The 17,982-nt window shown below is 33.9% G+C and overlaps 1 protein-coding gene across 1 annotated transcript in view; it reads left to right on the top strand.

Moving 5' to 3' along the window:
• LOC140857787 (uncharacterized) overlaps positions 1–17,982 on the top strand; it is a 39,425-nt gene that overhangs the window by 9,123 nt on the left and 12,320 nt on the right. Inside the window, exons 3-7 of the mRNA XM_073256978.1 lie at positions 2,906–3,164; positions 3,342–3,804; positions 4,252–4,511; positions 5,082–5,135; positions 5,511–6,148. Of these exons, the coding sequence (XP_073113079.1) occupies positions 2,906–3,164; positions 3,342–3,804; positions 4,252–4,511; positions 5,082–5,135; positions 5,511–6,148 (1,674 nt within the window). The remainder of the gene's footprint in view (positions 1–2,905; positions 3,165–3,341; positions 3,805–4,251; positions 4,512–5,081; positions 5,136–5,510; positions 6,149–17,982) is intronic.

Here is a 17,982-nt window from a genome sequence, read left to right as displayed (position 1 = left end):
GGGATCCTAGTTACTACTCCCCTGTAAAGAATCTTGATGGGTTATCATTGGACCTTAGTCCCTTCATAATCTTTGCTTGAGAAAGACAAGAGGAGTAGTCGTTAGGATCAATAAGAAAAATTCTAGATAGAATTTTCTAATCTAGATCTAGTGGATTCAAAAACTCTAGATCCTTAGTCTTATTGTCTTTAGCAAACAACTTTCGACTTTTGATTTTCGTTAAAGCTCGCTTGAGCATAGATTTAAAAATTATTTTTAAACCAAGTCTCTGTGGGATCGACCCGTACTCGCTGGTCGTGCTACTCTGCACACTGTACGCTTGCGGTTTTATTTACAAATTTTAAGATTTGCACATCAAGTTTTTAGCGCCGTTGCCGGGGATTTGGCATTTTAAATTATTTTCAAATATTTGTTCTTCGTGCTTTATAACTCTCTTTCTTTTTTCTTTAGGTTTCTATATTTAGTTGGTGATTGCTGAAAAACTCAGGTACGCTTCTAATTTCTCTTTTATTATTTTTAGTTAATTACTTTTGCTTTTAGACCTAATCATTTGAATTTACTTAATCATAAAAAAAAATATAAAACAAAACAAAAGATATTTCATAATCGTGAAGTAAAATATCAAAATAAAAAAAATTCTAAATTAAAATCTTTTACATTTTTGGTCATCTTGTTTATTTGCATTTGCATTTTCATAATTAATCTAAGGGCATCAACCCATTAACAAGATAAGGTGGGGATTTCATTACCCTTCCTTAGCCCAAAAACCATCTCCATCATATTGCATTACCTAGACCTTTAATCTTAAAATCAATTAGACGTCAACTTTAAGGAATTCGAGCTTAATAGGACAAGGAACCCTAAGAGTTCTACCAAGTTTGAGTTGTTTGATTAGTTGGTGTCTAGGCAAGTCCCTGAGGGTGGTTTGTTAAATTGGTTCAGTTGCTGGCCTGGCCAACTCGTTTGATGTCTAGAAAGGCAACGATGAGTGAACCTCCCACCTCTTATACTTATCTGGCTAACTAGTTGATCAATCTCCACTTGGAAGGTTTGAAGGGTCATCTTGAAAAAGTTAGGAGCTGTCTAGATTTAGGTTAACCCTAGGATAGATTGAGTTTAATTTATTGTTTCACTTGTTTGAAAAAAAAAAATTATTAAAATTTAAATTAATTTGGTTACTTTTCTTTAGATTTAGGACTCCTTAGGATCTTCTCTTTAGAACTTTTTCTCTTTTTTTTTCTTATACATAAAAATTTTATAAAAAAAAATTGTATAAACATTGAGAACCGTACACCTCGTGTATGGAGAAGAGTGTCGGGTCGTCTAGTTAGAATTGAGTCAATTCCTGTTGTTCCAATGGCTGAACCAATCCAACCCATGACCCTTAAGGATTTGTGTTATCCAGTTGGCTCCATCCAACCATCTTGTATCAGGTTGCCACAACCCACAGCTAACAATTTTGAAATCAAACCTCAAATCATAAATATGCTTCCAAAATTCACAGGATTAGAGGATGCTTATATATTTATTAGAGAATTTGAGGAGGTATGTGCAACCATGAAACTGCAATTAACAGAGGATGAGGTCAAACTTAGATTAATCAACTTTGCCCTTAAGGACAATGCTAAGAAGTGGCTTTATAGTCTGCCAAACTATTCTGTCACTACCTGGGAGGGCTTTGTGAGAATATTTTTAAAAAAGTATTTCCCCCATCATAAAACAGCTAGGATTAGGAATGAAATAAATCAATTTTACCAACTAGCTGGTGAATCATTTTAGAAGTACTTTGATCATTTCAAGAATCTTTTGACCCAATGCCTACACCATGGAATAGAAACTTGAAGACTATGCCAGATCATCTATGAGGGGTTAGATTCAAACTCAATAACCATGCTAGAGTCCATGTGCCAAGGCCAATTTATGGACAAAGAAACTACTGAAGCTTGGCAATTCTTAGAAGACCTAGCCGAGAAAAATTTACAGTGAGAAACAACTAGGGAACCTGATAAAGCTACACCTTCAAGAGGAGGAATGCATCAAATTCAACCAACCCTAGCATCAGAGGCCAAGATTGCAACCTTAACACGTAGATTGGAAGCCTTAGAATTACAGAGACCAGCCAATGTAAATCAAATATCTGCACCCATGTGTAAAGGGTGCAATGCACCAGACCATGTCTTAGAAGAATATTCCTACTCGAATGAGTGTGCACAGGTGAATGCCACCTATCAAGGATCATTGAACAATCCTTATGCACCCACATATAACCCAGGTTGGAGGAATCACCCGAATTTCTCATGGTCCCAGAATCCTAATGTAGGTAATCCAAATTTCAATCAGCAAAATCTAAGGTCCAACCCAGTGATGAACAACCCGCCAGGCTTCCATGATAATGACAAGAAAATTATCTCTTTAGAGAAAAGCCTAAAAGCCATGATGAAAACACATACCAGCTTTATGCAAACCACGGGTCAACTCATAAATAATAACACCCAAGCTATAGCCCGTCTGGAAATGCAAGTAAGTCAGCTGGCTTCGACCATTAGTGAACGAGAACATGGTAGGTTACCTAGCCAACCTGAGCCAAATCCTAGGAACCAAAATGGTCCACGACCCCAACAAGAAAACCAAGTTAATGGTGTAAATGCCATTCATACCTTAAGATCAAAAAAATAAATAGACAATAAGGTAGTTGCACTTGATGATATAGAGGACTCATCTGCCGAGTCACCTTCTAAAACTACTACCTTTCAACCTCAAGCACCAGAAACTGAAAATTCACCTAGTCCAGTACTTAAAAGTTCTAGAGCTCCTTTTCCAAACAGACTGAAATCCAATAAATCTGAACATTTAGATAAAATTTTAGAGGTATTTAAACAAGTCCAAGTTAATATTCCTCTTTTAGATATAATCCATCAGGTTCCAACTTATGCCAAATTTTTAAAAGATCTTTGCACTAGGAAAAGGACCACTAATATACCAAAGAAAGCATTTTTGGATGCAAGTGTCAGTTCATACCTATCTAGCCATGTGCCAATTAAATATAAGGACCCTGGAGCTCCAATAATTTCTTGTGTTATTGGAGAAACCAATATAAAAAAGGCCTTGCTAGATTTAGGAGCTAGTGTGAATATCCTTCCATATTTGGTGTATGAACAACTAGGATTAGAAAAACTTCAACCTACTGGGATCACATTACAGTTAGCCGATAGATCTCTCAGGATCCCTAAGGGAATGGTCGAGGATGTTCTGATAAAGGTTGAAAATTTTATTTTCCCTGTAGATTTTATTGTTTTAGAGATTGAGCCAGTTGCGAATCCTAAAGGACATATACCTGTCATTTTAGGAAGACCATTCTTAGCTACGGCCAATGCTGAAATCAATTGTCGAAATGGTCTAATGAAGTTATCCTTTGGGAATATGACCATTGAGCTTAATGTTTTTAACTTAGAACAGGAATCCTCTTCTCATGCTGATGTCAATGTAGTCCAAGATGGTATTTATGAATCCATTGACATTAGTGATGATGAAGTCGACCTAGAGTCTAACCCTTGGTTAATCCATGAGTCTGAGGATGTCAATGAAATACTTAAAGAAAATCAGATTAATCAGGAATCGACACTTCCTACTGAACTTCCTACTGAACCAATCATTGAGATGGTGAAATCATCACCTAAACCATCGATAAAGGAAGCACCCATTTTAGAACTGAAACCCCTCCCAGAACATCTCAAGTATGCATATCTAGAACCCAAAGAAACTTTGCCTGTAATTATTGCATCAGACCTAGATCCCAAGCAAGAGGAGGAGTTATTGTCAGTTCTAAAAGCAAATCAAGAGGCAATAGGTTGGACCATAGCAGATATCAAAGGAATAAGCCCTTCTATAGTTCAACATAGAATATACTTAGAGGAAGAGGCTAAACCAACAAGAGAAGCCCAAAGAAGGCTTAATCCAGCTATGAAGGATGTAGTTAAAAAGGAGATTCTGAAACTCCTAGATAGTGGAATAATTTATCCTATTTCTGATAGCTCTTGGGTAAGCCCAATTCAAGTAGTACCCAAGAAATCTGGGGTAACAGTGGTCCAAAATGATGCAAACGAACTTATCCCAACTAGGACCCAAATGGGATGGAGGGTCTGTATAGACTATAGAAAGTTGAATGCTGCGATAAGGAAAGATCACTTTCCTTTGCCATTTATTGATCAAATATTGGAAAGACTAGCCGGACAAGAGTTTTACTGTTTTCTTGATGGATACTCCGGTTACAACCAGATCCCCATAGCCGCTGAAGATCAAGAAAAGACTACATTCACCTGTCCATTTGGTACTTTTGCCTATAGACGAATGCCCTTTGGACTATGTAATGCACCGGCAACCTTCCAAAGATGCATGATCAGCATGTTTTCAGATATGATAGAACGATTTCTAAAAATTTTTATGGATGACTTTTCTGTTTTTGGCCTAACCTTCTCCGAGTGTCTGAATCATCTGCAATTAGTTCTAGAACGATGTAAGGAGAAGCACTTAGTTCTCAACTGGGAAAAATATCAGTTTATGGTCAAACAGGGAATAGTTCTTGGCCATATCATTTCTAAAAAGGAGATTGAAGTGGACAAGGCCAAAATAGATCTAATTGCAAGTCTTCCACCACCTAAATCTGTGAAAGAAATACGTTCATTTTTAGGTCATGCTGGATTCTATAGAAGGTTTATTGCCAACTTTAGCAAAGTAGCACGTCCACTGACTAATCTTTTGGCAAAGGATATCAAATTTGAATTTACTCATGAGTGCTTGGAATCTTTTGAATTTTTAAAAAAAGCACTTGTATCAGCTCCAATCATTCATCCTCCTGTCTGGTCTGAACCATTTGAATTAATGTGTGATGCGTCCAATCATGTGGTGGGCACAATCTTAGGTCAACGGATAAATAAGCTGCCTAGAGTGATATATTATGCAAGTAAAACCTTAAATGATGCGCAGCTTAACTACATCACAACTAAGAAGGAGTTCCTTGCCGTTGTCTTTGCTTTAGAGAAATTTAGATCTTATTTGGTTGGGACCCACACCATTGTTTACACCGATCACTTAGCCATTAGACATCTCCTAGCAAAGAAGGATGCCAAGGCACGCTTAATCAGATGGATTTTGCTCCTTCAAGAATTTGACCTAGAAATTAGGGACAAGAAAGGCACTGAGAACATTGTAGCAGATCATTTGTCCCGAATTCCAGTCGCACCATCTAGTGAACCACCCATCAATGAATCTTTCCCAGATGAGCGACTCATGTCTGTGTCTACTGAACCTTGGTTTGCTGATATTGTAAATTATTTAGCCATAGGCAAGATACCTTCTCATTGGACTAAGCAGGATAAATATAAATTCTTTGCCCAAGTAAAGTATTTCATTTGGGATGATCCTTATCTTTTTAAACAATGTCATGATCAAATTATTAGAAGATGTATCCCAGATAACGAAGTCATGAATATTTTATCTTTTTGTCATGATCAAGCATGTGGGGGTCACTTCGCGTCTAAGAAAACTGCTGCTAAGGTTCTCCAATGTGATTTTTATTGGCCCAATTTGTTTAAGGATGCTCATGAATATTGTAAAAGTTGTGCTCAATGTCAGAAAATGGGCCGAATCACCAAGCGACACATGATGCCACTCAACCCAATCTTGGTAGTTGAAGTTTTTGATGTTTGGGGGATCGATTTCATGGGACCATTTCCAAACTCCTTTGGAAATGAATACATTCTAGTAGCAGTTGATTATGTTTCAAAATGGGGAGAAGCAATTGTATGTAGAACACCCGATAGTAAAATGGTCATTAAGTTTCTTAAAGAAAATATTCTCTCCCGTTTCGGTATTCCTAGGGCAATCATTAGTGATCGGGGAACCCATTTTTGTAATCGACCTTTTGCAACATTGATGAAAAAGTATAATGTCACCCACAAATTGGCCACACCATATCATCCTCAAACTAGTGGGCAAGTTGAAGTGTCAAACCGACAAATCAAACAGATCCTGAAAAAAACTGTTAGTGCCAATAGAAAGGATTGGTCTTTGAAATTAATTGATGCACTTTGGGCATACCGAACCGCTTTCAAAACCAATCTAGGAATGTCTCCTTATAGAATTGTGTTTGGTAAACCATGTCACTTGCCTATTGAGATAGAACACAAAGCCATGTGGGCCATCAAACAACTAAATACAAATTTGAACGACGTTGGAAACCATAGGAAGCTTCAGTTAAATGAATTAGAAGAACTTAGAAATGAAGCCTATGAACATGCAAGGATATATAAGGAACGAACCAAAGTATTTCATGATCAATCAATTATGAGAAAAACTTTCAATATCGGACAAAAGGTGCTCTTATATAACTCTAGATTACATCTGTTTCTAGGAAAGCTTAGGTCTAGATGGACAGGACCATTTTTAGTAAAGGAAGTCTTTTCACACGGAGCTGTTGAGATAGAAAATCCAAGTAATGGTGTTATCTTTAAAGTTAATGGTCAACGATTAAAACCATTCTTGAAATTATCTATCGAGACTGTTGAAGATGCCATGGTTCTTTATGAACCAACTTATTCTGATTAAATTACTTCGAGGTTTGGTCTGACTGAAGACATAAAACTTAACGCTTCTGGGAGGCAACCCAACTTATTTAATTTCTAATGCTTTCTTTGTTTTCAGTTTGCTTAGGACAAATAAATTAGATAAACTCCATTGGGGACAATGTCGGTCAAGTTGGGGGGAGAGCTTGAACAAAATCAGGTGTTATCATTTCCTTTTCCTTCCACTATGAGTTAATTCTTGCATTTAATATATTAAATTTTTTTTTATAAAATCTTATTTTTATGCAAAAAAAAATTGAAATAAATTAATATAGAAAAGAAATAAGAGTAAGTTAGAAAGTATTTGCTAATAAATATAGTGAGTCACGAAGAAGATTAGCTGGTTAAACTCTTGGTGGCCTAGGTCATTTAAAGACTATTAGCACTTCCAATTGCACATGCACACTAACAAGGTAAAGTAGGTGTTAATTGTAAGGCCAATTAAGGATTTGAGTATTATTTAAATTAGATAATTTTTTCTACACCCCAATTGAAAAAATTTGAATTTAAAAAAAGAGCTACCTGCCTGAAATAAAATGCAAAACACAGAGTAAATGTGGATTGCCCTAAGCCTAGTAACCGGGTCTCTTCACCTAAGTCAAGTGTTGAGATTCGCATCAAACGGTGGTGGGAAGGCCAGGATGCTCAAAAAAAAAAAAAAAAAAAAAAACAGTGTGAAAGCTACCTTAGTTCTTTGTTTAATCTGGGGTGTATAGAAAATTAATCGAACTAAGTTATGAAAAATGATACAATTGGCCTGTACAAGTTAATATTGAAATACTAAGTTAGTTATCACTCACATAAGTGCTATAAAACTTTAAGTGTACTCTAAAAAAGCTTCTAAGTAGACTGACTACCGATTCTAATTCGAAGCTCATTACTTAGTAATACTAGAAAACTTTTTGAATTTTGATCTTAAATTAATTTGCAAAGGAAGGATCTTTTTGGAATATGATCTTATTTTGGTACATTGCTAAGGGACTAGCAATGATTAAGTTGGGGGGTGTGATTTATGTCACAAATTGACATAAAAAGTATCAATTAATATCTAAATTATCTAATTTTATTAAGAAATTGATATTTGTTATTATATTTTGCAGAAGAAAAGGTCATCAATAGAAAGAACAAGGAAAGAGGATTCCAACGGCATAAATTTTATGCAAAACGGAGTTAAATTGACCCAGGAATTGAAGAATGAAGAAAGAAGACTCAATTGGGTCAAACCCGAGTCAAATCAGATCAAAATTGATCAAAAATTAACTGATTTGGTGATCTGGTTAGCCACCTGGTCCACAGCAACAGGCGCATGGACCATGGACCCATCGGCGCACCATAAACCAACCAATCAGTGAGTCTCGGCTCACCGCAATGCATCACGAGCCCGATCCATGCGCGCGGTCCAGGGCTCATGAGGAGAGAGAAGAAGGTCCGAAGGGCAACCTGGTAACTTCACATCACTCAATGGTCCGATCTTCTCTGATCAAGATCCAACGCTCCATATTTTTGTGCCATCGGACGGCCACCATCGCAGCCGGTCAAGATCCAACCGTAATCAAGGCAATTGCAAGAAGCAATAAACACTAGGACAACACGGGATCCTTCTGCAGCGCGATCCAACGGACGAAATTTTCCAGCGCCTTGATCAGACGGTCCGCAACGCATCCGACCTGATCCCATCTCTGCAGCACGATCCAACGACAGCGCTTCACCCAGGTCTTGATCCGACGGCCAGAATCGTTTCCAGCTTGATTTATTAGATGAATTGGGTCCTTTAGATTAAGATCGGACGGCTGAAACAATTTCTAGAGTTTCTTGATGGATTTAAGTGCTTTTTGAGCGAGATTTGAGCCCCTAAACCCCCCTAACAGCCCTCTAAAATCTCTTAGTCCCACATCTAAAGTTTTGAAAATCTTATAACCCCCAAATGCCTATAAAAAGCCCCCAAAGGCCCTTGTTTTAGGGAGTCTGGTCTTCCGATCAAGCTTGTAACCCTAGATAGTGGGGTTTTTAGCTTTCTTCTCAAGCCTCAAGTTTTGAGATTTTTGTAATAAATTTTTTTTATATAAAATCTTATTTTTATGCAATTTTATCTCTTTACATTATGCAATTTATTTTTCTTGCAATTAGGATAGTTTAATTTATGCAATTTAATTTTATGCAATTAGGTTAGTTTAAATTTATGCAATTAGGATAGTTTAATTTATGAAATTAGGATAGTTTATTTTTCTGCATTTAAATTTTGCAAGTAGATTTAGATCATGTCTAGCTAAGCATACCTTCTAGGGTTTGCGATGAAGCTAGATCATGAGTAGGGATTTTACATAGGGTTCTTTCTTTTTCTTAGGGTTTCTTTTTCTTTCTCTTTTGTCAAGAATTTTTGATGAACTACAGTTGGGTCAGAGTCCCTTCATAGTTCATGCCTGATTCAGTGCATAGGAGGAGAAAACCCTAAGGGATCCTAGTTACTACTCCCCTGTAAAGAATCTTGATGGTTTATCATTGGGCCTTAGTCCCTTCATAATCTATGCTTGAGAAAGATAAGAGGAGTAGTCGTTATGCTCAATAAGAAAAATTCTAGGTAGAATTTCCTAATCTAGATCTAGTGGATTCAAAAATCCTAGATCCTTAGTCTTATTGTCTTTAGCAAACAACTTTCGACTTTTGATTTTCGTTAAAGCTCGCTTGAGCATAGATTTGAAAATTATTTTTAAACCAAGTCTCTGTGGGATCGACCCGTACTCGCTGGTTGTGCTACTCTGCACACTGTGCGCTTGCGGTTTTATTTACAAATTTTAAGATTTGCACATCAGGCCCCCACGCCCACTCTCTCTTATTTTGTGCGATAAAACCTTCTCTTTCAGGCCTTCACGCATGTCCAAAGTTTTTTACTCTTTCTCTCTTACATGGAATGTGGTTGTGGACCAAGTCAAAGTAGGAATTAGTTTGGATTTCAAATTCTATGTGATAGAATTTTAGGAAACCAAAACTCTTTCCTTATGGCACTGATTTTGTCCAGATTTTTTTTGAGATTTTTGTGACTTTTATGGCACATATTGTGCACCCTTTGCTGGTGGTCCATGGCAGAAAAAGAAGGAGGGGGCACCCAAGAGTTGGGCACCACTTGTCTTTTTCTGTTTGGATTTTTCTTGACTAGGTATTTGACCTAGACAAGAATTCTTCATATCTCATTATTTAAGATGAATTTTTTTTAAAAAATTTTATAAATTATAGAGCATTGAGAGACCTTTGGGGCATGTGAAAATCAGAGAGAAAGAGTGTTGAGGCGTGGAGATATAATAGACACAAAACTAAGTGTCTGGGTTAAAGCAAAGAGAAGAAGAAGAGGGTCTTCTTCTAGGGTTGCTGAGTTCACCTCTTTTCTTCCTCCATCTGTGAGTTTTCTGAGAGTGTCTCATATCTAAAACTCTTTCTCCTACTTCTCATCTTTGAAAGAGTCCAAATCAAGAAGAAGGAGGTATCTGATCGATCATCGAAGAAGAATCAGCATAATACTAGCATACTATGCTGATTTCCTAGATCAGGACTTCTGATCGTGATTCGTGGGCTCGTGTAGATAACTCCTAGAGGTTGGATGCATGTGCAGCTTGCAACATCATCCTCAAGTCCAGATCAGCAAAGTTAGAACGTCTAACTTGCAAGGTAATAGATATGATCTATTATATTTTACATACATTAGATGTAGTATAGAAACATGTTGATGTGATCAACATATAGTTCTTGCTCTTTATATTTAAATTTTTAATTTAATTCTATGTAATAATCATGTAATAGAATCTTAGATCTAGAGATTCTCTAGTTTTATAAGATAAATTTTAATTTATTTTAGTCTTTCGCTGATCTAACCCTGAAACCCTAGATCTGGTTCCTTCATCTTCTTCATGGGATGTAATCACATGGTACCCCTACACATCATAAGAGAACCCCTTGATTGGATAAAAGAGAGTTTTTAATCTCTGCTTCCTCTTATGATTGATGATAGGGTCACGATGTTGTCGTTAGGACATCATGCTTATTAAATTAATTTTGACTTTAATAAAAATTAAAAATACATAGAAAGTAGTGAGTTGGGTTGAATTTATAGAGAAAGCAGTATTTTGATTCAAAATTTTTGATTTTATAAAAATAAAAAAAAATTAAAAAAAAATAATTTAATTTAAAAATAAAAATTAAAAGTATAAAAAATAAATCTAGTACTAAGATCTACTATTTAGATCCTAGCTTCTACTTGCAATATAAATAAATAATAAAAATTTAAAATATATAAAATTAATTGATACTAAGATCTACTAAATAGATCCTAACATCTACTTGCAAACAAATAAAAGATAAGAATTTAAAGTGTAAGAAAATAAATTTTATATTAATTAAAATTAAAATTCAAGTATAAAAAATTAAAAAAAATAATAAAATAAAATAAAACTATAATAAGGATCTAAAGTTGATCGACACAGTCTCGTTAGAAAGATGGTTGATGATCTCTCCTTCTTCCTTCGTACTCCATGGAGCGAACTGACTTTTCTTCTTCTTCCCCTTGAATCCCTAAACCTCTCTAATTTTTGTTTCTCTTTTTTTTATATATTTTTACTTATTTTTTTCTCTTATTCTCAGACTCTCTATTTATAGGTAATTTTTTTTTTTTGATAGCAAAAGGAGTCCTAAAACTCTTAGAATTCATAGTATACCCGTATCATTAATTTCTGACAGTCGGATCTTTATTGGACCACCCAAAACTAATAAAAAAATTAGCATTTAACTCTTTCTCTCAATTGAGAATGATAACAACTATTCGATTGCATATTTGATTGAATTTTGACCATCAGATGGTGCAAAAGACTTCCTATTCTCAGTCGGGATGAATACCAGCCGTTGGATCGAACTCTAGATTGATTTCTATCATTGGATCATGCTCAGATTTCTTTCTTTGTTCAATTTTCAATCGACAATGAATGTGGACCATTGGATCTCATTTAGAATCGATTTGAACCATTGGATCGCATATTGAGAGTGGGCCACCATCGCTGGATATGGTAATACGTGATATCAGTTGTCCGATCATGTATTTGGAGCAATATCAACTGTTGGATCGTGTGAATTTCTTCTGCCCGCCTGTGAACCATGCCAAACACTGTGAATCAATCATGTGGACCATGCCATCGAATCTGTGGACTAAGCGATCGATCCACCGTGCATCGAAGACTATTTTAAAAGTTTTTTAGGATATTTTGGCTTGATTTTTGCTCCAATTTGTGCTTGAAAAATTTAAAAAATATGTATTAAATTACTCAATAATTTTTCATCATTTTAGTACTCAAATTTTTTAATTAAATTAATATTTATTTTTTATAAATATGCTCTAATTTATATTTTTTCAAAATTATCTATTTTTATAAAAAAATCTAATTTATTTATAAAATTAGATTTTTTGGAAGATGTTAGCATCATAAAATATCAAAAATATCTACAATAAATATAAAAATATATGACTTATCACACCCCTCAACTTGAACTTTGCTCGTCTTCGAGTAAAGAAAGAATTTAGAATTAAGTATCATTTAATTTAGAGTTTCAAATTTTATCAAATAATTTTAAAAAGAACCACTGATGTTCAGTAGCGCGTGAATGAAGTATATCATTGGAGTATTAATACTAATCAATATGAGAGTTAAACTAAGAACACTAAATTTTTTTAAACTTTTTTTAAATTACTCCTATCTTTATCTGTAAATTATTAATTTTTGTATGGAGAAGTATATTGTTACTTTCATCTTTCAGTTATTATTTTTTTTTAATATTATACTGTTATTGAGTGTCTTAACCCCTTAAGTATTTTGTTTGATCCATATAATGAGTTTTCAATTAATGACTCTCGAACCAGATGGCTTTAGGATACTAGGTATAGAATATCCCTCGGACTTACTTGCTCGAATCAAACAGGCTATGAGTTAAAACTAGCTTTATAATAAAGATTCTTTGTCTTTCATATTTTTTGATGTAAAACTCAATGCTTGCTTTGGCCAAAAGGTCGGATTACTCAGCATGAAGTACTTAAATTTTTTTTTTTTTAATATTTGAAGAAATATATAGTTATCCTATACAAGCTCATGGGAAGTAAACTCTTCTTTGATACTAGTAGAAAAATTTAGAAATACTCAAGAAAAAGTATTTTTATTCTAAACTTAACTCTTTATTGGATTTTTTTAATACTAATCCCTCGATATCTCACAAACTCTCTGGTCTATACATCAATTTTTTTAAAAAAAATACTTGGTTTAACATGATTTTTAAGTATAAATAGATGCTTAAATACTAAATACTAACTTATTTGAGAATTTAAATTTATTATTATTTTTTTTTAATTTAATCAATATTGTTCTCAATGGAGTAAGAAAAATAAAAGGTGCATACAAAGAGAAAGAAAAAAAAGAGATGTCATCTAATCTAGAAGTCTTTTCAAAATTTATTTTTCCCCCAACTTAACTAATATTATCTTTAAATCCCTACAAAAAATATTAAGCAAGACTCAATTAACCTAAACAAAATACAAAAAAAAGCAAAAGCAAAAGTAAAAGCTGGGTTGCCTCACAGAAAGTGCTAAGTTTACCGTCTTCAATTAGATCATGCCAATTCTCTCACCTACCCTGTGTCAAATATTGGATTGATAAATTTTAATGATTTTAGATTGTCAATCTCAGAAAGATGATCTATAATAAATTTTAATATTTTATTATCAATCTCCAGAAAGAAGTTCACGTCTCTGTTCTTAATTTTAGAAGATAATTCATAAATCAATTCATAGACCTTTATTTGTTGAGAATTTCTCCTATTTGTTCTTCTAAAATGCTCATGAATTGAGTTTTTGAGTTAGGAGTTGAGTTTGATGCAATAGGTGCTGAAAAGGTATTACTTGATTATAAACATGCATGCTCCGATGTGATCAAGGGTAATTTTTGTTCTAGAGGAGGTGATGATTCTAAAAAAGAAGAACCGACTTCTAGGACTGAAGAAAATGAGACTCTTGATTTATATATTTTGGATAACTCATTCGCTCTCTTCTTTTCTTTATCTTTCTCACTTAAATTGGAACCAATTTCGAGCACAGATTCTTCTATTGGGTTAGTCTCAGTACTAACTTCTTCTTTCAAAATTTTTTTTTGGCTAGCATCAGTACTAGCCTCACTTATCTGGTCTTAGTATGCATCCTTAAGAATCTTATTACTTTTAAGCTTAGAGATTACTTTGTCATTTTCAAATTAAGGATTCTTAGGTGAGACATTGGATTGATGACTAGGTTCAGGTGGTTGATGGATGGATGGGTTATCTTTATAATTCAGTATTGGTTGGTTTGGTAATTGACCTAGTTTTCTCCTAATAGAAGACTCAGTTAACTGATCTATTTGTGCTTCTAGCTTGGTGAGGGATTGCTGTTGGATTATAATTATTTGTTGAAGTTGGCTAAACCTATCGTCGGCTAGAGAAGTTTATTAAGGAGGTGGGTATGAAGGCTAATTATAATAGGATGGCTGGATAGGCTGACTAGACTGAGCTCCATTATAGGCATAGTTATGGTATTGGGACCTATTTTGAAAGTTTTGCATAAAAGAAATTTAGATCTGAGCTTGAGTCTGTTGGGATCTCCAAAAAAAATTGAGGTGGTTCCTCCAATCTGGATTATATGTGTTTGAGAATGGATCGTTGATAGGCTTGAAGTAACCTTGGACAGCTTGAATTTATTCTTGGATGAAAGGTGAAAACTGTGCAGCCATGGGACATTCACTCATATGATGGACTGGGCTAGCACAGATAGAACAACTCTCCTGATAATTGGGAGATGATGTGCATTGCGCAAGAGATTATTGATCTAGGGCTAAAAATTTATCTATAAGAAGGTCAATTTTATCTAATTTTTGGGCTATCAGGTTCAAATCGAACTTAGGACTGGAGTCAGAATGTTTGATCCCATAGAATGATGAAAATATTGATGGGTTATAGGTGGAAGGAATAAAATATTCCTTCATCTGCCTAGGTGCTTTTAAGATTTCCAGCCATTTGATCATCAGATTTAACATGGATCAGCCGTTCAATTTTAGAATTAGGTTAAATTAGGTTAGGATAAAGAGATCTCCTACTGTGCATGCACCAATGCAAATCTCAATATGTGTGGTTTAATTTTTTTTTTTTTTAAGAAGAGGGAGAAAGGAAAGAGAAGAGAAAGAAAGAGAAAGATTTTAAATGTGAGAACCTAAAAAAAGCCCAACACCTAAAGATGATAAATGAGAAGAATTAGTTGTGGTTAAGTATTAATTATAATAAAGTTAGCAAACAATTAAACCTAGATACCTATGAGTTTTTTAGACCTAACAGATCGATGTAGAGTGGCTTAGCCTAAATGTAAATTGGGTTTGTCCTCACTTCTTTTAACTAGCCAGGTAAGAGGTGGGGTCGTGGGGGTCCTCCCATTGCTTACCTTAGACACCAACTGGATTGGCTAGGTAAGTTAACAAAATTAATTAAATAACTGCGAGTTTACTTAGGCTTAGCCTTTATAACCTCTTATCTTAGACACCAGTTTCAAGGGTGAGTTCAAACTTGCTTTGCACTTGACTTCACTACAATACTCAAACTGAACTCAATTGATCCTAGGGGCGAACATCTACTTAATTTTAATTGGGCTTGGGTTAATATGGGATGCTGGTTGGTTATTTTTGGACTAAGAAAGGGTGATAAAATTTTTACTTTATCTTATTATAGGTGTTGCCATTAAATTGATTTGAGATGAATATGTACAATCAATTTCAAATAAGAGGTTCTATGCAACTAAATTAGATGCATGAAATTAATCAAACTTGAAAGCTTATCTTGTCTCCAACGATTGTCAAAAGTAAATCTAATATGATGAATGCTTCTCAAAAATTTAAGTTTCTACACTTGTCATGTGATTTTTGTTAAGTTTATGTGGGTGAATTTTAGGTTAATTTAGAAAATAATAATTAATATTAAAAATAATAATTAAGGTTATGGTTAGGATTGATCTCACCAAATTGAAAGCTTTCTATCTCTTTTTTCTTTTAAATTATTTTTTCTAAAATAATCATAAAAGTTAGTAAGCTATATTCATAAAAAAATCAAAAAAATCAAACATTAAAATTGATGCCTTCTCCAGTAACAAAGTCAAAAATTTGATATGCTCACGATGTTGTTGTTAGGACATCGTACTTATCAAATTAATCCCAACTTCAATAAAAATTAAAAATACATAGAAAGTAGTAAGTTGGGTTGAATCTATAGAGAAGACAATATTTTGATTTGAAATCTTAGATTTTATAAAAAAATAAAATTTTGAAGAAAATAATTTAAATCAAAAAATAAAAATTAAAAATATAAAAAATAAATTCAATACTAAGATCTACTATTTAGATCCTAGCTTCTACTTATAATAAAAATAAATAATAAAAATTTAAAATATATAAAATAAATTGGTACTAAGATCTACTAAATAGATCCTAGCATCCTTATAAAAAAAATAAAAGATAAGAATTTAAAATATAAAAAAAATAAATTTTATATTAATTAAAATTGAAATTCAAGTATAAAAATTTAAAAAATAATAAAATAAAATAAAATTATAATAAAGATCTGAAGTTGATCGGTATAGTCTCATCAAAAAGATGGTTGATGATCTCTCCTTCTTTCTTTGTACTCCGTGGAGCAAACTGACTTTTCTTCTTCTTTTCTTTGGATCCCTAAATCTCTTTAATTTTTTTTTATATTTTTACTAAATTTTTTTCTCTTATTCTCAGACTTCTTATTTATAGGTGAATTTTTCATCTTTTTTTGGTAGCAAAAGGAGTCCTAAAATCTTTAGAATTCGTAGTATGTCTGTATCATTAATTTCTAACCGTCAGATCTTTATTGGACCACCCAGATCTGATCAAAAATCAGCATTTAACTCCTCTCAATCAAAAATGATAACAGCCATTCGATCGCATATTTGATTGAATTCTGGCCGTCGGATGGCGCAAAATACTTTCTATTCTTAGTCGGGATGAAGACCAGCAGTCGGATCAGACTCCAGATAGAATTCTGTAGTTGGATCGTGCTCAGATTTCTTTCTTTGCTTAGTTTTCAACCAATAATGAATGTGGACTATTTGATCTCATTCAGAATCGATTTGGACTGTCGGATCGTGCACTGAGAGTAGGCCACCACTGCTGGATATGGTAACACGTGATATCAGCCGTCCGATCGAGTATTCGAAGCGATATTAGCCGTTGGATCATGCAAATTTCTTCTGCCCACCTGTGAACCCCGCCAAACACCATGAATCATTTCTGTGGATCACGCCATCGAATCTATGGACTGAGCGGCCGGTCCACCATGCACCGAAGGCTATTTTAAAAAATTTTTAGGATATTTTGGCTTGATTTTTGCTCCGATTTATATCTAAAAATCTTTAAAAATATATATTAAATTACTCAATAATTTTTTATCATTTTGATACTTAAATTACTTAATTAAATTAATATCTATTTTTCATAAATATGCTCTAATTTTATATTTTTTAAAATTATCTATTTTTGTAAGAAAATTTAATTTATTTATGAAATTAAGTTTTTTAGAAGATGTTAGCACCATAAAATATCAAAAATATCTACAATAAATATAAAAATATATGACTTATCAATCGGATGGCCTGATGATAAATTCATTCTGAGTACCTGACTATCCAGATTTTAAACTAGATCTACACATATATCTCATATATCAAAATAGATCTAGTCTAAAAGCATGCTTGCGATCAAATCTAAACTACTTTTAGATCTATCTAGTCATACTGAAAATTAGATCTAATCTAATATTTTTAGATCTGATCACTACTTTAAATCACATCCGAATCAAATTTGATTTGATTTAGATCTATGATCTGTACAATCTGGCTCTGATACTAGTTGAAGGATTGGATTGTGCACCAGATCGATTCAAATCAGAGGCAACAGATTTCAAAAAATTTTCATCAATCCAGCTTGCTACACATAAATCTAAATCAGATATTAAGCAGCAAATAAATTAGCATGCAATAATTAGAGAGTAGTGATCACATCACCTTGCGCTGGTAGACAATCTCCGCAATTCGATGATCGTGATTTTGTCGAAATCCACTGTTGAGCCGTGAACGTATCCGACCTCTACAGGTATCCACTCAAATCTTCGTCTAGGACTCTTTCTCTAGATCTAATCCACCTTCTCCAAGGTGGATCTAATGGCTCTTGATCAGCAAAAAATTGATCTCCAGAATGGCTGTCGGATCAACCTTTGATGCAACCTTTCTCCTTTCTTCAGTTGG

This window comes from Elaeis guineensis, chromosome 5 (genome assembly GCF_000442705.2).
Source record: "Elaeis guineensis isolate ETL-2024a chromosome 5, EG11, whole genome shotgun sequence".
NCBI lineage: Eukaryota > Viridiplantae > Streptophyta > Magnoliopsida > Arecales > Arecaceae > Elaeis > Elaeis guineensis.
This window is presented reverse-complemented; position numbering and strand designations above follow the sequence as displayed.